Source organism: Engystomops pustulosus, chromosome 3 (genome assembly GCF_040894005.1).
Source record: "Engystomops pustulosus chromosome 3, aEngPut4.maternal, whole genome shotgun sequence".
Taxonomy (NCBI): Eukaryota; Metazoa; Chordata; class Amphibia; order Anura; family Leptodactylidae; genus Engystomops; species Engystomops pustulosus.
The window spans coordinates 83533176-83554497 of record NC_092413.1 but is presented as its reverse complement, the minus strand read 5'-3'; the positions used below and the strand labels follow the sequence as shown (position 1 = coordinate 83554497).

The 21322-nt window shown below is 44.5% G+C and overlaps 1 protein-coding gene across 1 annotated transcript in view; it reads right to left on the bottom strand.

The window, feature by feature from the left end:
* RPS6KA2 (ribosomal protein S6 kinase A2) overlaps positions 1 to 15529 on the bottom strand; it is a 123465-nt gene extending 107936 nt beyond the window's left edge. The window contains exon 1 of the mRNA XM_072141275.1: positions 15023 to 15529. Coding sequence (XP_071997376.1) covers positions 15023 to 15121 — 99 coding nt within the window. The 5' untranslated portion in view covers positions 15122 to 15529. The remainder of the gene's footprint in view (positions 1 to 15022) is intronic.
* Positions 15530 to 21322: the final 5793 nt, after the last annotated feature.

The window sequence follows — 21322 nt, the reverse complement described above, 5'->3', positions numbered from 1 at the left end:
GAGGTCCATGGTGACAGGTTCCCTTTAAGAAAACTGTATTTGCCTATGTGTCACCATATTCTGAGAGCTATGTTTTTATTTTTTGGTTAGATTGGTACTATTATTGGGTACATCTGACTTTTTGATCGCTTTCTATTACATATTTTTGGGCGGTAGGAAGCATTAAATCTGCAATTTTTAATTGTTTTCTTTATTTTCTATACCCTTCACATTACGTGTATAATAATGTAAAGGTCGTGAATGGGTAGTTGCTCACACACCTGGGTAGACGACTCAGCAAATCCAGCCCTGTTCTTTTAGTAAGATGCAAAGAGATCCAATCCACCAGCATCGAATGTAGTAATGGAAATGTTCAAATAATCGTCTCACCATCCACTAATAATGTAATTGGCCAAGATCACTACGGACACAATCATATCAATTTTGTTGGGAGGTTATTTTATTTGTTTATATAGCATAAAACATAATTATATGTGAGGAAATTGGTTATTTTTGTGGGGTTTTTAATTTTTATTTATTCTTTTAAACTTTTTTTTTTACTGTGCCACTAGGGGACTTACACAGGGGATGCATTGAGTGGAAGTTTATTAATACTCCCTCTGGCCGAAGTTACATAAAAATCATAGAGAGTTCTCTCCCCACAGATTGCTTACCCTCTATGAGGCCTTCAGCTCTGCCTCTCCCTTACCGAGTCTACCTAAAGTTGCTCCTCTGCAGCTTACTACTTCTCCAAGCCTCAAGGTACTGGATATGGCCTGTGTGCTACTACCAGACTACATCCAACCATCAGATACCTCGGACCTCAGCCTGTAACCATTACTGTATTTGGAGTCTTGGAATAAAGAGACTATGGGGCTTCTGCCTCTTGATGTATTGGGGCAGCCGGCTGCGCAGCGTTTATCCTACGCCAGCATATGAAAAGTCGCCGGCAGCAGCGAGTGCGCATGCGCGGGGACAGTAACCCCCCATGCCGGCCCTCTTCCGGCTGGTGGCGCCCTCTGCAATAAGCTAGCATTTACGATTATTTCAGGGCCTGGCGTGGCGCAGAGGTCCTGATAAATATGCCCCTTTGAGTTTGTTATTCATAACCCCTCTCTCCCTGTCCTTCTCTTTACAATCTCCCCAGTGATCACTTAACAACATGTGTACCAGGAGTGCTCCATCTTATTGTGGCCTCCCTTCTTCTTGCATCCCCTAGCTGGCCAACCCGTGACCCACTAGATCATAGAATTCTTTATGATTAACTTTATAGCTTAACGGATAGATAGGTTTTAATAGAGCCTGGTGCCTCTCAGACTTATTTGCATACAATCTTTCATCCAGGTGGTAGATGTCCTTTATAGGACAGTAAACCTGATGATGGATGTCCAAACTTACCTGCTCAGCCTTTAATCTAGGGGATGGAAAAATCATTAGTATCTTCAGAGACGTCCAGGATAAGTGGAGAAAACGCCTTTATAACAATATTAAGATGAGCCGCAGGTGCTCCAGCTACGTCACTGGAGCACCTTCCAGCTCTGCGAAAACAGATTATTTGTGCATAGTGGGGGGTGTGGTGTGCCTAAATGAGCACATGGCTCATCTTCATATTTTTATAAAGACATCTTTTTCTCCAATTATTCCCACGTCCCTGAAGATACTAAAGACGTTGCCATCTCCTAATGGACAAGCAGGTATGTTTGGACATCTACCATCAGTAAACCTGATGGTAGACGTCCTTTAAGCTATAAAGTTAATCATAGAGAATTCTTGCTTACAGCTTAACAGGATATTACTGAGGTCAGACACCTATTTGTGAAAACGTGCACATTATACAATTCTGTCTATTAGGAAGTACTCGTGTGTGCTTGGACTGGCTGAATGTGGATGGAGAATGCTTTTCAATAAGTTTATCTTCTGCTCCTACCATATATTGAGTATATTTTGAGTACTTATAATATGGGCAGATAAGAGTTGTGCAGCTCACATTTCTTATGGGAACACTGTAGAAACAGACAAAGGCACCAACCTGTTGCTATGGCAATCTGAGAATAGTAAACAAAGCAATTGTAAATGGAGCAAAATAACATGAAAGAAAGTCCATACTCGAGTATTCACTGTAAGTCTCACCTGGAACATATATGTCTCAATTGAGAAGAAAAGGTCCCAAAAAATAGTAAAAGAAACCAATGGGACAATAAATCCGCCCTGTATCTTACATCCAGATCAAACACAGTCAAGTCAAAAAATTACACTAAACCAAAAGGATAACATGATGCCCTTTTCATACACAACCACTAGCATAAAGCTGGGCGATTCTCTAAACATTACATAAATCCTATAGTCTACACTGCTACGTCGTCCATGTAGAATTCAGAATCTGCAGCAAAAACTTACTTGCAATTTTTCCACAGAGTATGTATGGGATTTTAAATTTTTTAATTCCAAACACTACACTGCTATTGTACTAGGCCACTTTCACACAGTCAGTATTTCATCAGTATTTTGAATCAGTGTTTGAAGCCAAAAACAGAGGTGGAAAGGTATAATGTAAAACCCTATGGGGGTCATTTATGTTTACCATGCGTTTGGCTGCTTTGAACCTGTTTATCTTCATTTCTAGAAGTGTAGGCAGCTGTAAAACAGATAAAAAAAACAGCCAAACACATGGCAAGCTTACAAAACGCAACAGTTTAACCCCTTCCCGCAATGCGGCGTATATATTCGCTGCTGAGTGCAGTGACTTAGCGCTCAGCGGCAGATATATCCGCCGCTCAGCTCTGGTTCGGAACCGAACAGGCGTCGGGATACACAGGGTGCCGGCTGTAACTAACAGCCGACACCCCAGTGTAACACCCGCGCCCCCCCCCCCCCGCCCGTGCCATTTTCGGGGGGAGCCGATTGTTGCTATTGCAGCCAGTAAGCCCCATAACATATAAAGAGACATATAACACTAAAAACACACATAACACACATATACAGTATCACCACATCCGTGACAACTAGAGATGAGCGAACATACTCGTCCGAGCTTGATGCTCGATCGAGCATTAGCGTACTCGTAACTGCTCGTTGCTCGGACGAGTATTTCGCCCGCTCGAGAAAATGGCAGCTCCCGCCGTTTTGCTTTTTGGCGGCCAGAAACAGAGCCAATCACAAGCCAGGAGACTCTGCACTCCACCCAGCATGACGTGGTACCCTTACACGTAGATAGCAGTGGTTGGCTGGCCAGATCAGGTGACCCTGGGATAGACTAGCCGCTGCCCGCGCTGCTCGGATCATTCTCTGTCTGGATGCCGCTAGGGAGAGAGCTGCTGCTGCTCAGGGAAAGCGTTAGGGTGTTCTATTAGCTTACTGTTAGGCAGGAGTGATTCTAAAAGAACCCAACAGCCCTTCTTAGGGCTACAATAACGTTATAATTTTTTTTTTTTTATTTGCAGCTAGTACCATATTGTGAGGAATTAGCAGAGGGACTTGCTACCGTTGTGTTTAGCTCTTAGTGACACACATATCCACCTCAAACACCAAAGTGGGAAAATTTATTAGGGGTTTGAGTAGAATTAGGCACAGTCTGCCAGTTTCTTTTTATTTTACGTTTATTTTTTTCATAACTCAGCGTCATCTCATCTGGCATAGTAGTGTGCTGTAATACTTGGCTAGAAAATAGCCATAGGAGAATACAAACGTCTTAATTACGCCTACAGTAGCGTTATATATATTTGATTCCTGGTTGATCTGCTGGTGGCTGTACTTGCTGCAGTGCATCTACTATCAAATTGGGAGCAATTTGGAGTCAGACTTGCGACCACTGTGTTTTAGTGACGCACATATCCATCGCAAAGACCGAAGTGGGAAAATTTATTAGGGCCCGGGGTTGTATTTCAATTAGGCACAGTCTGCCAGTTTCTTTTTATTTTACGTTTATTTTTTTCATAACTCAGCGTCATCTCATCTGGCATAGTAGTGTGCTGTAATACTTGGCTAGAAAATAGCCATAGGAGAATACAAACGTCTTAATTACGCCTACAGTAGCGTTACATATATTTGATTTCTGGTTGATCTGCTGGTGGCTGTACTTGCTGCAGTGCATCTACTATCAAGTTGGGAGCAATTTGGAGTCAGACTTGCGACCACTGTGTTTTAGTGACGCACATATCCATCGCAAAGACCGAAGTGGGAAAATTTATTAGGGCCCGGGGTTGTATTTCAATTAGGCACAGTCTGCCAGTTTCTTTTTATTTTACGTTTATTTTTTTCATAACTCAGCGTCATCTCATCTGGCATAGTAGTGTGCTGTAATACTTGGCTAGAAAATAGCCATAGGAGAATACAAACGGCTTAATTACGCCTACAGTAGCGTTATATATATTTGATTTCTGGTTGATCTGCTGGTGGCTGTACTTGCTGCAGTGCATCTACTATCAAATTGGGAGCAATTTGGAGTCAGACTTGCGACCACTGTGTTTTAGTGACGCACATATCCATCGCAAAGACCGAAGTGGGAAAATTTATTAGGGCCCGGGGTTGTATTTCAATTAGGCACAGTCTGCCAGTTTCTTTTTATTTTATGTTTATTTTTTTCATAACTCAGCGTCATCTCATCTGGCATAGTAGTGTGCTGTAATACTTGGCTAGAAAATAGCCATAGGAGAATACAAACGGCTTAATTACGCCTACAGTAGCGTTATATATATTTGATTTCTGGTTGATCTGCTGGTGGCTGTACTTGCTGCAGTGCATCTACTATCAAATTGGGAGCAATTTGGAGTCAGACTTGCGACCACTGTGTTTTAGTGACGCACATATCCATCGCAAAGACCGAAGTGGGAAAATTTATTAGGGCCCGGGGTTGTATTTCAACTAGGCACAGTCTGCCATTTCCTTTTTTATTTTACGTTTATTTTTTTCATAACTCAGCGTCATCTCATCTGGCATAGTAGTGTGCTGTAATACTTGGCTAGAAAATAGCCATAGCAATAGGATAGCATCGTTTGGTTTTAACCCCTTCGCGCTCCGCGGCGGATATATCCGCCACGGAGCGCAGTGACTTAGCGCTCAGTGGCGGATATATCCGCCACGGCTCCTATGCCGGCTCGGCTCTGGATCAGAGCCGAACCGGCATCGGAAAACACGGGGTGCCGGCTGTAACTAATAGCCGGCACCCGAGTGTAACACCCGCGATCGGAGTTGTCTCCGATCGCGGGTGCTTAACCCGTTAGATGCCGCGGTCAGCGCGACCGCGGCATCTAACAAGTATCTGGGGGGTCTTTCCCCCACGATCGGCCCCCCCGAACCGTTTTCGGGGGGCGCCGATCGTTGCTATAGTAACTCTGGGGTCCGATCTGGACCCCAGAGTTACTAGCAAGAATTGCCAGTAAGATGGCGTCTGTGACGTCATCTTACTGGCAAAGTGCCAGCCTATGCAAGTGCATAGGCTGACACTGATAATACTCTGCAATACATGAGTATTGCAGAATATTATCATGAAGAAGCAATCAGAAGATTGCTTCTTCATGTCCCATGGTATAAAAGTGAAAAAGTAAAAAAAAAAAGTTATTCAATAAAAAAATAAAGTCATAAATCACTAAAAATGCCCCAAACCCCCAAAACATATAAAGAGACATATAACTCAAAAAAAAAGTCTAAATCATAACACAAACCCCACATATATAGTATCACCGCGTCCGTAACAACCCGTAGCATAAAAGTAAATCATTATTGAACCCCCACGATAAACGCCGTAAAAAAAAACTGTTATAAACCCTCCAAAAATTATGATTTTTACCTTTTCAATCCCACAAAAAATGATATAAAATGCGACCAAAAAACCATATGTACTCAGACATGATACTGGTGCAAAGTACAACATGTCCCGCAAAAAACAAGCCATCAACCAGCTCCGTAGCCAAAAACGTAACAAAGTTATGCCACTTGGAAGATGGCAATACAAAAATTATAGATTTTTCCCCACATTAGGGTTTTGTTTGACAAATTTAGTAAAACGTAAGAAAATATATTCATGTCTGGTATCCCCGTAATCGTATCAACCCATAGAATAAAGATAACATGACTATTAGTCTATACGGTGAACACCAAAAAAAAAAAAGTCAAAAATCCAGTACAGAATTGATGCTTTTCTACTCCTGCCCTCAAAAAAAGTTCCTAAATTTTCAACAATAGGTGATACCAACCCCAAAATGGTAACAATGGAAAAAGCATCTCATCCCGCAAAAAAAATGCCGTCACATGGCCCCAATAACGAAAAAGCGAAAATTTTATAGCCTTCAAAAGGGGCCAATGAGGAAACTAAATTCCTGGCAGCTGCAGCGCCCTCCTTCCCTTCTGCGCCTCGCTGTGCCCCCATAAAACAAGTAACGGCCACATGTGGGGGGTCTTTGTACTCAGGAGAAATTGCAGAACAAATTGTATGGTGGGTTTTCTCTTTTTATATTTTGGAAATGTGTAAATTTTGGTGCTAAATGAACGTATAAGGGAACAATATGACCATTCTAAATTTCACCTCCATTTTGATTCAATTACTATGAAGATCTCAAGGGGTTAACAATCTTCGTAAAAGCTGTTTCTGATAGCTTGAGGGGTGCAGATTTGAAAATGGGTTGGTTATATAGGGGGTTTTGATGCTAAATATGTAAAATTTCATTCAAAACTGTATTTATCCCCAAAATAGTCAATTCTGAAAATCCGGAAAAGCGATATTCTATTTGCAAGCCGCGTGACGTCAAAATAAATTATCCAGATATTTCAGAAATTATGAAAATGTAAAGTAGACAAATGGGAAATGTTATTCAGCAACTTATTTAGCTGGTAAATCTATCTGCCTGAAAACGTGATGATTTAGAATTTCGAAAATGGCAAATTTTTCAAAAAATTCATCACATTTTCTTTTTTTTGTAAATAAACGCAAAACTTATCTGCCAAAATTTACCACTAAAATGAAGTACAACATGTGGGGAAAAAACAATCTCAGAATCGTTTTGATAAGTAACAGTGTTCAAAAGTTATAACCATATAAAGCGAAGCAAGTCAGAATCCAAAAAATCGGGCTGAGCCTTAAGCTGTAAAATGGCTGCGTCCTTAAGGGGTTAAAAACTAAAAAACACAAAAAAAAAACAAAAACAAAAAAAAAAGTTAAAAAAAAAATACAAGTTATAACTCTCATTTTCAAAATGTTTAACCCGAGGGCTAGGGGTAGAGGACGAGGGCGGGGACGTGGGCGTCCAACTACTGCAGGGGTCAGAGGCCGTGGTCCTGGGCGGGGTGAGACACCACCTGCTTATGAGGGAGCAGGGGAACGCCGCAGAGCTACACTCCCTAGGTTCATGTCTGAAGTTACTGGGAATCGTGGTAGAGCACTGTTGAGGCCAGAACAGTGCGAACAGGTGATGTCGTGGATTGCCGACAATGCTTCGAGCAATTTGTCCACCAGTCAGTCTTCCACGCAGTCCACCCATGTCACCGAAATCGGCACTCCTCCAGCTCCTGCACCTCAGCCTCCTCCCCCCCAGTCTTCCCCCTCCCAGCAAAATTTGCCATTTGAACCGGCATACTCTGAGGAACTGTTTTCTGGACCCTTCCCACAGTCACAAACCACTTGTCCGGTTGCTGATGAGCAATTTTCCGATGCCCAGGTTTTCCACCAGTCGCAGTCTGTGGGTGATGATGACCTTGTTGACGTAGTGGAAGAAGTGTGTAAAGAGGTGTCCGACGATGAGGAGACACGGTTGTCAGACAGTGGGGAAGTTGTTGTCAGGGCAGGAAGTCCGAGGGGGGAGCAGACTGAGGGATCGGAGGATGATGAGGTGACAGACCCAAGCTGGGTTGAGAGGCCGGGTGAACACAGTGCTTCTGAGACGGAGGAGAGTCCTCGACCAGAACAGGTTGGAAGAGGCAGTGGTGGGGCCAGACGGAGAGGCAGGGCCAGAGCTGGTGCATCAGCGCCAAATGTGTCAACTAGTGAAGCTCCCGTGGCGAGGGCTCCTGTGGCGAGGGCTAGATTTTCAGAAGTCTGGAGGTTCTTTAAGGAAACACCGGATGACCGACGGACTGTGGTGTGCCACATTTGCCAAACCAGGATCAGCAGGGGTTCCACCACTACTAGCTTAACTACCACCAGTATGCGCAGGCATATGAATGCTAAACACCCCACTCAGTGGCAACAAGCGCGTTCACCTCCGGCCGTGCACACCACTGCTCCTTCCCCTGTGTCAGCTGATAGTCAGCCCCCTGCCCAGGACCCTGCCACAAAAACCCCATCGTCACCTCCACGATCCTCCACAGCATCCACCAGCGTTCAGCTCTCCATACCCCAGACGCTGGAGCGGAAACGCAAATATAGTGCAACCCACCCGCACGCCCAAGCCCTTAATGTGCACATCTCCAGATTGCTAAGCCTGGAGATGCTGCCCTATAGGCTAGTAGAGACCGAGGCCTTTCGCAGCCTCATGGCGGCGGCCGCCCTTCGGTATTCGGTCCCCAGCCGCCACTACTTTTCCCGATGTGCCGTCCCAGCCCTGCACCAGCACGTGTCAGACAACATAATCCGTGCCCTGACCAACGCCGTTTCTGACAAGGTCCACCTGACCACGGACACGTGGACGAGTGCTGCCGGGCAGGGCCACTATATATCTCTGACGGCACATTGGGTTAACTTGGTGGAGGCTGGGACCGAGTGTGACCCTGCGGCTGGTCATATACTGCCGACGCCGAGGATTGCGGGGCCTACCTCGGTCCAGGTGTTTGAGGCCTACTATGCCTCCTCCTCCTCCCACCCCTCCTCCACCTCCTCCTCTGAACGACCATCCGTGGGCATGGCGCCATCAGTCGGTAGCTCTAGGCACAGCAGCAGTGCCGTCGCTAAGCGACAGCAGGTGGTGCTCAAACTGCTGAGCCTAGGCGATAAAAGGCACACCGCCCAAGAACTATTACAGGGCATCACGGCGCAGACTGATCTGTGGCTGGCACCGCTGAACCTGAAGCCAGGCATGGTTGTGTGTGACAACGGCCGTAACCTGGTGGCGGCTCTGCAACTCGGCAGACTGACACATGTGCCATGCCTGGCCCATGTGTTAAATCTGATAGTTCAGCGTTTCCTCAAGACATACCCCAATCTGTCTGATTTGCTCACGAAGGTGCGCCGCATCTGTGCGCATTTCAGGAAGTCCAGCACAGATGCTGCCACTCTCAGGGCAGCGCAGCGCCGCCTCCAACTGCCCGCTCACCGACTGTTGTGCGACGTGCCCACGAGGTGGAATTCAACACTGACCATGTTATCCAGAGTTTACCAGCAGCGCCGAGCGATTGTAGACTGCCAGATGTCAACTTCCACCAGAACTGGTAGTCAGGTCAGTCAGCTTCCTCAAGTCTACAATGAGGAGTGGACGTGGATGTCTGATATCTGTCAGAGTAACTTTGAGGAGTCAACACAGATGGTCAGTGGCGATGCCGCCATCATCAGCCTCACCATCCCGCTGCTTGGCCTGTTGAAAAACTCTCTGGTCAGCATGAAGTCGGAAGCTTTGCGCTCCTCACAAGAGACAGGGGAAGAAGATTCCCTTGTTGATAGCCAAAGCACCCTTAGGTCTGTTTCTCAGCGCATATCGGAGGAGGTGGAGGAGGATGAGGAGGAAGAGGAGGAGAATGTTGGCGAGACACAAGAGGGGACCATTGTTGAGTCCTACACTGTTGAGCGTGTATGGGCAGAAGGAGAGGAGTTGGAGGAGTTGGAGGAGGAGGAAATGGACAGTCAGGCCAGTGAGGGGAGTGAATTCTTACGCGTTGGTACTCTGGCGCATATGGCAGATTTCATGCTAGGCTGCCTATCCCGTGACCCTCGCGTTCAAAGAATTTATTCCAGCACCGATTACTGGGTGTTCACTCTCCTGGACCCACGGTACAAGCAAAATCTTTCCACTCTCATCCCTGGAGAGGAAAGGAGTGTGAGAATGCATGAATACCAGCAGGCCCTGGTGCACAAGCTGAAACAGTATTTCCCTTCTGACAGCGCTAGCGGCAGAGTGCGTAGTTCTGCGGGACAAGTAGCGAGGGAGAGTAGGCGAGCAGGCAGCTTGTCCAGCACTGGCAAGGGTACGCTTTACAAGGCTTTTGCCAGCTTTATGTCACCCCAGCAAGACACTGTCACCTGTCCCCAGTCTCGGCAGAGTAGGGCTGATCTTTACAGAAAGATGGTGAGGGAGTACGTAGCTGACCATACCATCGTCCTAAATGATCACACAGCTCCCTACAACTACTGGGTTTCAAAGCTGGACATGTGGCACGAACTGGCGCTCTATGCCTTGGAGGTTCTTGCCTGCCCTGCCGCTAGCGTCTTGTCAGAGCGGGTTTTCAGTGCAGCTGGTGGCATCATCACCGATAAGCGTACACGCCTGTCGACTGACAGCGCTGACAGGCTGGCGCTTATCAAGATGAATAAAGCATGGATTTCTCCTAATTTCAAATCTCCAGCAGGTGAAGGAAGCTCAACCTGAATAATTTATCCACTCCTCCTCCTCCTCATTTTCCTCCTTCTCCTCCTCTTTCTACAGTAAAGCAGAGGAAACTGGCTGTTTTTTGACAGGGCCCACTGGCTCTAGGTATAGTACTTTATGCATTTAATTTTTCTGGAGGGCCACCTTTCCGGTCCTCTGTTTTAAACAATTTTTTGGGACTGCCACATACAGGCACTCAATCTATTCCATTTTTCTGGAGGGCCACCTACCTGCTCCTCTGGTTTGAAAAATCAAACGAGGTTTGTCAGGCCGAAATTTGGGTTGTTTTCATGGATTCCACATCAAAGTTGTTAACTTTGTCGCCACCCTGCTGTGTTATCCACAAAATACACTGGCAAACTTTTACCATTTACGGATATTATTTCAGCGCTTCTTGCGCATCTGTTTACATTCCCCTCACCCGCCATATCCTAAACTTATAAGAACGCTACTACACTTGATCTTATACAAAAGGTTCTTAGAAGTGCTGTTTGGGGAGTAGCCTAGAGACAGGGGCTTGGATTGGCGAAAGCTCGCCTAGCAGCGGAGCGCCAGCTCCATGCGCATCATGCGCTTCTTGCGCATCTGTTTACATTCCCCTCACCCGCCATATCCCAAACTTATAAGAACGCTACTACACTTAACTTGGTGCAGGCTGGGACCGAGTCTGACCCTGGGGCTGGTCATATACTGCCGACGCAGAGGATTGCGGGGCCTACCTCGGTCCAGGTCTCAAAGGCCTACTATACCTCCAAATCCTTCCACCCCTCCTCCACCTCCTCCTCCTCCGAATTACCATCCGTGGGCATGGCGCCATCAGTCGGTAGCTCTAGGCACAGCAGCAGTGCCGTTGCTAAGCGACAGCAGGCGGTGCTCAAACTGCTGAGCCTAGGTGATAAAAGGCACACCGCCCAAGAGCTATTGCAGGGCATTCCACATCAAACTTGTTAACTTTGTCGCCACCCTGCTGTGTAAGCCACAAAATATACTGGAAAACTTTTTTCATTTACGGATATTATTTCAGCGCTTCTTGCGCAGATGTTTACATTCCCCTCACCCGCCATATCCCAAACTTATAAGAACGCTACTACACTTGATCTTATCCGAAAGGTTCTTAGAAGTGCTGTTTGGGGAGTAGCCTAGAGACAGGGGCTTGGATTGGCGAAAGCTCGCCTGGCAGCGGAGCGCCAGCTCCATGCCAAGAACCAACTAACATAGTTTTAACTGCAGCACCTTTAATCTACTACTAGTTCACTGCCTCCATACATCGTCCCCTTATCAAACGAGCTGTGTCAGGCAGAATTTTGGATTGTTTTCATGGCTTCCATGTTAACTTTGTCGCCACCCTGCTGTGTAATCCACAAAATATACTGGCAAACTTTTATCATGTACCAATATTATTTGAGCGCTTCTTGCTCACCTCCTTTGGTTCCTCTCTGCTACCCATTGGTTTGAAGCCTGAGTCCATTTAGGGTATGTCGCCATGCCACTCTCTAGCCTTCCGCTGCTGCCGCTGCCTCTGCATGCCGTCCCCTATAGTGTCAGGGTCAATTATTGGATGTTTTAGATGCTATCTAGCTTCATTCTGTCACTCTGTCATGGCCATGCTGTTGCCCATAATTTTGGCATAATGGTGCATTTAAGCAGCCTCAGAGGCATCCATGCATGCTGCCCCTGCTGTTTCCTGTCCATTTCCGTGGTGTTTCCATCCTTTTCTGAGGTTCCCAGGTGTTTGGCCAAGCTTCCCTGTGCAGAGCCTTGGTCCCCTTGAAAAATGCTCGAGTCTTCCATTGACTTCAATGGGGCTCGTTACTCGAAACGAGCACTCGAGCATCGGGAAAAGTTCGTCTCGAATAACGAGTACCCGAGCATTTTAGTGCTCGCTCATCTCTAGTGACAACCCATAGAATAAAAGTAAATCATTATTGAACCTGCACGATGAATGCCGTAAAAAAAACTAAAAAAAAAACTGCCAAAAATTATGATTTTTACCTATTGAATCCCACAAAAAATGCAATAAAAATCATAATCATCAAGTCATTGCAGAATGATACCGATGCAAAGTACAAGATGCCCCACAAAAAACAAGCCATCCACCAGCTCCTTAGCTATAAACGTAACAATGTTATGCCACTTGGATGACAGCAATGCAAAAATTATTGATTTTACCCCACATTGGGGTTTTATTTGGCATATTTAGTAAAACGTAAGAAACTATATTCATGTCTGGTATCCCGGTAATCGAATCGACCCATAGAATAAAGATAACATGATTATTAGGCTATAAGGTGAACACAAAAAAAAAAACTCCTGCCCTCAAAAAAAGTTCCTACATTTTCAACAATAGGGGATACCAACCCCAAAATAGTAACACTGGAAAAAAATCTCATCCCGCAAAAATAATGCCATCACAACAACCCCAATAATTTTTTTTGCTTTTTATCTTTCGGAAATGTGTAAATTTTAGGACTAAATGAAGGTATAACTGTCAAAATTTGAGCATTCTAAATTTCACCTCCATTTTGATTCAATTACTATGCAGATCTCAAGTGGTTAACAATCTTCTTAAAAGCTGATTCTGATAGTTTGAGTGGTGCAGATTTGAAAATGGGGTGGTTATACAGGGTTTTTGAAGTAAAATTTATCCCCATAATAGTCAATGCTGAAAATACGGAAAACCAATATTCGATTTGTAAGCCGCGTGACATCAAAATAAATTATCCAGACATTTCAAAAATTATGAAAATGTAAAGTAGACATATGGGAAATGTATGCGCATTCAGCAACCTATTTAGGTGTTAAATCTATCTACCTGAAAACGCAATGATTCCGAATTTCGAAAATGGAATTGAAAGATTCATAATTTTTTTCTTTTTTTTGTAAATAAACGCAAAACTTATCAGCCACAATTTACCTCTAAAATGAAGTACAACATGTGGGGAAAAAAACAATCTAAGAATCTTTTAGATAAGTAACAGTGTTCAAAAGTTATAACCATATAAAGCGACGCATATCAGAATACAAAAAATGAGACTGAGCCTTAAGCTATAAGCTGGCTGTGTCCTTAAGGGGTTAAAAAAGCATGTGTTTTCAGTCCATTTAAAAACGGTCCTAAACCGGTTCAAGAATGCAAAGTGTGGCAGCACCCTGAGGGGGATGCTGCACATCATGTTTTGGACCATTTTAAAGCATGCGGTTTCAGTCCGTTTAAAAATGCATGCGTTAAAAGGGTCCAAAAATGTGAAGCAAGAGCTCTGTTTATCATATATCAATCAGTCCCCAGCAAAGTTATCAATCCATGGCACGGCACTTTTCACATCCGTGATCACACACAGTAGAAATCTTGTGATTCTGTGCTTGTGGTGAATCATGTTCTCAGCAATACAGTGTTGGTTACAATGTGTTTGCATATTAATAGTACAATATGCAAGTGTTATATAACAGGTACTGTACAAATGTTAAGTTCTTAGTGCAGCTCATGTATTGCTCATCTTGTCAGGCAATTTAAAACCATATTATTTTTATATGATGTTGATAACATAGCATACATATCCCTGTGTAGTTACTTGTCATTAGACATGATCAAAAATCAACAAAAATTTCAAATATCGTTTTTAAACAAAGAAGATAAAAGAAAATCTACAGCAGCACAATGTTCAAGAACCCCTATAAATAGGGGGGTGCAGCGCCTCTAAACTTCAGACAATAGAGCTTTAATTACACATGGAGAAAATGAGGCAGCACATACCAGTCCAGTCCAAAATAGTGACAAGTTTATTGAATAGATAGATAGATAGTACAGGCAGTCCCCAGGTTACGTACAAGATAGGGTCTGGAGGTTTGTTCTTAAGTTGAATTTGTATGTAAGTCGAAACTGTATATTTTATAATTGTAGTTCCAGACAAAAAAAATTTTGGCCCCAGTGACAATTGGAGTTTAAACATTTTTTGCTGTAATGGCACCAAGGATTATCAATAAAGCTTCACTACAGACCCCTTACAGCTGTTCATTGCAATCTAAGACTATAGTAAAGCATTCAGAAAGCTTCACAAGAGGTCAGAGTGGTCTGTCTGTAACTATGGGTTGTCTGTAAGTCGGGTGTCCTTAAGTAGGGGACCGCCTGTACATTTGACCCTCCATTTTCCAGAGATCTTAAATTGAGACTGGAAGTGCATCCTTATAAATAAGTGATTATAGTGTTGGACTCCTGCTGTCTTCCTTGCCTCTATCCACTGAATTCATGCAATGTAGTAAATTATACATGTTTTTCATTTATGTCATTTACCATATTCAAAATCTGCTTAAATATTTCATATGAATTTATATTTTTGTAGATAATGTAAATCACTACAGAAAGCATGAATGATCATTGATACTGCATAGTAAATATACTGAACTAAAGATCCACTTTATTTGACTATTACTTTGTTCGCCAAATCTGTTTGTGAGACAAATCTGGGTTGCAATGTTGAAAAGCAAGTTTAGAAGCAAGTATATATTCTTATTACTGCTAGCCCCGCATCACAATATGCACTTACCTCATATCTACTAAAGCTGGAGGTCTTTGTTCTGGGTTTCTTATGCAAATATACAGAGAAAAACCTTCTAACTGTGAACTTCCTTACATTCTGCTCCATTCTCGGGTATGATGTGACAGCCGGATGAATTGTATATATTTAGACAGTTGTTTAGCAGGTGAAGCCCCAGGTAGCCATTTTTCTAGACCTTTCTCACAATGAATATAAATATCCAGTTTTAGAGGTTTCCTTGCTGTATTTAGTCTCACATGGTATGGTTTTATCCTTCTGTTTATATGATTATTACAAGCTGAACTCTATTTCTGCTCCCTCGCTAGCTGCGAGCTGTGGATCCAATCAGGCTTGGCTCTATTCACATGTAGAAAAAGCACAGATGACAAGCCACTCACACAGCAGGTTGCAAATAAACCTTAGTTGCTTGGAGAAATAGACCTTTGGTAGAGTCGGTGAGGATTTGACACTTGCTTATCCAAGATTAGCATAACTCAGTAGGTTATAATTGGAGGTTCCGAAAATATTCCTGCATCCAAATTAATTATTTTGTAATCTCAGCCATCAGTGATTATGAGATAACAAATGTGGGTACTAACCCTCCTGTGCCCTAAGGGGTTATCTCAGATGAGTTAACAAGTAAATCCACATGTAAATCTGGATACAGCACAACATTGCAGATCATAAGCCAGATTTTGCTCATTTATTTTTTGAGGATTTCTTTCTATCTTATTGAGCAGGCACACATATTAATGCTTTACTGTTACCTGTAATGCACATTCTACAACCTGTGACCCATCCATCATAGCTGTAGAAGGGAAAAGTTAATTTTGTAAGGACTCCAACAACTTATCCCAAAGAAAAGTGCCCTCTTTATGCAGTACACCCAGGTTATTGGAGCTGTGCTGATTTAAAAAGCTTCCCTGAAATATTCTGCAACCTGGCTTCATCAGGTTACAAAGGCTAAATAGTACCAAGGGTTGATTGCTTGGGGATTTATAACCACTTGTCTCTGACATCACCAAAGGACAGGAAAAATCTGCAAAGAGAATTTGATAGGTGGAGAAAGGAGGAAACCTCCCCTAAATAGACCCCTCCGGGTGCGGTCTATTAAACGCATGTGATTGATAACCCGATCGCATGTGTTTCTCTGGAAATGCAAATACAATCGGCCCGAGCCCCGCCCCCTGTGCGCTAGCGTCGGGTTATGAACGCGATGCCATTCATCTTCTTTATAGAGAAGAAACCCCTAAGAACTAACCCTATTTTGGAAACTACACCCCTCCATGATTTAATCCAGGGGTACAGTTAGTTTTTAACCCCACAGGTGGACCCCAATTAGAGAACATGCTCCTGCCACAAGCATGTTCTTGTGTGTATGGCAATACCCCACATGGGCCAATAATCTATAGGCTGTGCTTAGAAGGGAGGGTGCGGCATGCGGCATTATGTATAAGCTGTGCATAGTACATCAGGGTAAAATCTACATCTAAATGTCCAGGGATGTATGATAAATACGGAAGCAATCTTTCATAAATGGTCCTGGTTTTTCTGGGCATGTTTCACAATGGTAAATGGTGTCCTTCCAAATGCCTTTTTAGGAGCACACCCTGCACCTTTTTTGTGTCCTTCCTTTCTTGACAGTTAGGGGAGCTTCTCCTGGAAAGTGCTGCCCTGGTACAATACGTGATGTGACCTTGTTTCCAGAAGTGCCGGCACTCCCCCTTCCTGGTCTCCAAAAAGAAAATACTTAATAACCACCTCTTAAAATTCCAGGAAAGTTCCCCTCTGGCCTGCACATATATAACATGTAAGAATTATATAGTGCTATCCTTGATTCTTCATGACGTTTTATGGCTGAAGCACCTTTTCAAAAAGTCAACCCCTCCCATGTACTTGTTATAATCCTGTGTGCAGTCAGGCTTGGGGGTTTCTGTACTGGTCCTCATACTGGGGCAGGGGTGCTGGTGTGCCAATGTATTGCTGTCGATACAAGGACCTCTCTCTTAACACACAATACAGAGTTGCTGCATACTGCCCTGCTCTAATGCCTTCTCATTTTTTGCCCAAGCAGTGACTTAGGGAGACCTCTCTGATTTCTGCGTACAGTGCCATATGCCGCAGTATTTCTCGAAGCAAGGCATTTGAACAGGGTAGTGCTGGTGTAGTAATTGTCCTGGTGGAGGTGGCAGCCCTGGTCCAGCAGTGGGTGCACCAAATCCCACACTGACCTATTGGATAAAACACATGCCTCCTAACTTAATGTACCATCCTTTTTAATAAATGGACACGGACAACTGCGTGACGTTGTATAAATTAGGCCTCAGCAGCCTATTTTATTAACAAACGTGTAAAACATATAAACAGTGCATATTAACTTATTATCTTAACGTTCACAAATAAAGTGCATTAAACCGAATTGACAAGGCCTAAGAGGGCTGATTCGCAATGTTACAATAACCATTACCTGCTTACCCCCGCTGCACCGAGCCGGCTCGGGAGCTGAAAAATATGTAGCAGGTCAACACAACCACCTGTACCCACCCTTTTTGAAACATCCCTATTTGACAAGCAAACCTGGCAGAGTGTTTATCAAATGCCCAACTGACTTAATGGTGAACCCAAAGATGCTTCTGCTAGATGCCTTGCATTGATATAATTATGCAACATCCACCAGCAGCCAGGGCCCAGAATACCAGAGTGGCTGGCGGTTGCGGTCTAGGCGCGCTGATGTCAAGGTGCTTGGTATGGGGACCAGAGGGCTGTCCTACATCCTGGGAGGTCTCCAGCAGGTGGTGTGTGCAAGAAAATGTAGAGGGAGATGTACTGAATCTCCCTTGGGCAACCCCTTTAATGTCCGTAGTATGAGTCCCTGGGTAACGGATGGGGCGCTCTTGGTGTTACAGCCGTATTCAGGGAACAAAGGGAGGCAACGTTGTGCAAAAATAACTCACGGTTCTTTATTCGAACAACTGCAGGCAACAAGCCAAACAATCTGGTTACAGATGCCGGATTGTTGGAGATTCCGGATTACTGGAGTGGTCATGGAGAGTGATCCTCAGGAGTAGATTCACGAGCCTGGTAGTAGGTGCAGGCTGGGAGGTAGCTGTGTCCAGGTATGGAAGCTGCAGCTTTGTCCTGGGTGTTCTGTGTGCAGTACTAGAGGTGTGTCACACTATCTCTCTGGTCACTGACAGTCTGTGAACTCTATATTCAGTGCTGAGGCCTAAGAACATGGCTCTAAGGTCTCTCTGGTAGGGGAGCTGGATTCCAAGAGTTGCAACTTACTGTCTAGGGGGTTTGTTATTCCCTGGTCAGGTGGTGTTCTCCAATCACACTCCAGTTCACATAAAGGAATACAATTGAATAATAACATTAGTATAGTTAACTCCCTCTGTCAGCTCCTAGGCTGTACAGGGCACTGTTCGCAACTACCCCTCTGACAATATATTGTCAGGGGTGTTGCAATTACACTTCCTATGAGATCACATTATGAAAAGTTAATGTGATGAATTTATCATTAGTCAGGCTCCTTGCGATAGTTGTAGGAGCTTATGCTTAGGAGTAGGATTGTAGATGTGTGGTAGCCATTTTAACTATAGATAGCACACATCCCCATTTACTTGTATAGGGACCATACCATATGGACCCTGTGCATGAGCCAACTGGCCGAGACACATAAGATAGAGCAAGCCATATTCCTGCTTGTGTGTCCGTCCTGGGCAGTCTTTTACTATTTTTGTTTTACTACTTTGACTGGGCAGAGCTCATCCACCAGTGACACACAACAAAGGTGTACAGCACCATTTGCACCCCGTACACTTCCTGTGTGTAGGAATCCTAGATCCTTGGGTTGTGGCCCGCACACTGTTGCTCACAGAGACCATTAAGCACTGCCATCAATAATGGGAGCCCTTATTGGAGCAGGAGGCCAGGTAGTAATGAGTACGTCTGACGAGTACAATCTACTGCTCTGCTCTGTCTTCTAATGCTGGCTGTACGTACTGGGATCTTTATTAGTTATTGTACAAATGCAGTGTTTGGTCTCTGGGTTGGCTTGTGTGCTCTACTGTGTTTTTTGGTGCATCTAGTGTTCTAGTTGATAGTGGGGCCCCCTGATGTGAGCAGTATGACAATGCGGCCCATGATAAAGGTTGTGCGCCCCTTTCTTAAAGGACACCTGTCATCAGGTCTCTGCCACTAGTCCTGTCACCTCTACCTGTTGGAGCAGCTCACAAGGATCCATCCCAGCCTTTATCTAGTTATTTCATACATTATTCATTGTAAAATCATCTATTTTTTATCATGTAAATGAGGCTGGTCACATGGTCAGAGGCAGTGATGTCACCCCTGTTACCCCTCCCCTCTCCTCCCCCTTCTCTGTGTGTAAAGTATAGTAAAGCATGGCTAGTGTGTGTGCTGCATCTGCTGACATGCTGCATCCTCCTAATATACAGGTGAGAGACACAGACATCAGCTACACATGAATCTGACATGTTCTGCTGTAACATGGCTGCCTGGAGCTGCTGTATCTCTCCTATACACACACACATGCACACACAGGCTGCAGGGGGCGTGGCCAACAGCACCAGGAAGCACATCATTATACAGCCTCACATCATTATACAGGCTGTCAGTCATGCACTGGGGGTGCGGCTGTGCCTCCCACTCATGAATAGAGTGGACAGCTTGAATATGCTAATGCTTCATTGGACATTTCACAGGTTATTTGCATACAGCTTTAGGACCTCATTGCTTAGGTTTACAGGCATGTAGAGGGACAATGAAGGGATACAGGCAATGCTCTCTAATGGCAGTTTATGAAAATATATCTAGTTTAGGGGGGTTATTTTGCATGACGGGTTCTCTTTAAATTGTCTTTAGAACTCTGCCAACAGATTCGAGGGGGAGACTGGAGTGCAATTGTGACTTTGGATAATACACTGTAAATTTTTTTCTATGATGATTGTAATGGCCTAGCCCTGTGATGGCGAACCTTTTAGAGACCGAGTGCCCAAACAACAACCAAAATCCACTTCTTTACCGTGAAGTGCCAACATAGCATTTTAAGCAATAACTCATTGTTACCTGTTCTTCCACATCTTTTAATTGTATCAGCCGACTGAGGCCACCAATACAGTTGAAGGAGGAGGGCAAATTCAGACCATCATTGTAGCTTCCCTCCAGGGTCTCTCTGTACAGGAAGAATGGTGGATCCAACAGGATGACCTCCGAAGATCTTCTGTCAAAACCTTTTAATTTTTCCTGCAGTTCCAAACAGTCAATGAAGTGTCGTTTTAAAATAGAGCTGATAGCAATTGCCTGGCACTGCAGGAAGATTCGGTGGATTTGGTCCTGTTTGGTGAACTCTGTCCTGGGGCGATGGCCTGAGTGCCCACAGAAAGGGCTCTGAGTGCCACCACTGGCACCCGTGCCATAGGTTCGCCATCACTGGCCTAGCCATTACAAAATAGGACTCTCGCTAGATGTCATTTGTCCCATAGAGCCTGATTACCTCTGTGTGCCATCTGCTGTCTATTGGTGGTAATTGTAGCTGTATCATATCTGCATGGCAAGGAATGTTTTTTATGTTCGCCAATCAAATGTAATGTTTATCCCTTGTTAAATACCTCTTTTACAATGGTCCTAGTTGGATAACCCCCTGAACTGACCACTCTCAAGGGAAGTTTATATAAAAAGTTTATATAAAACCTTGGGGTGGAAAGTTCTAGGCCGGTGTTTCTCCTGAGGTCTTTCCAGAGAGAGTCCAGCACGCCTTACCACATGGCCTGTAGCTATCAGGCCTCTGCAGGGCTCTGAGCTACCTACCAGAACCTGCTTAAGACCCTGCTGCTGAAGCAGCCACTCATCTCCAGCCTGATGCTACCTATACCAAAGAAACCTTTGGCTTCTGCTGTTGTTGTGTTCTAGAATAAAGGAATTGTAAGTTTATGGTTGACATCCCTTGTCTTTGTGTGATCCCTGCCGCAAGCTGCTAACATAAAGGGCACCCCATTTACCATCCACCCAGGCATCCTTACACCTCATCAGGAGTGCCCCAGGGAGGACCATCATTCATTTGCAGCATCTCACTTTCTTTCCTTGCAATCTACCTGCCAGATACCTGCTTGGTGTTGATGACGGCTGTTCCTCTCTTACCGAGCAATCATGTTCCTCTCTTACCCTCATCCAGACACTCAGGTACAAAAGGGAATTCAGCTGCCCCCAAGACCAAAAAGGTGAGGCCCTGGTGGGGGATGTTGAAACATGAGACAGGGAAAATTCACAAAAACTGTGATGCAACTTTTC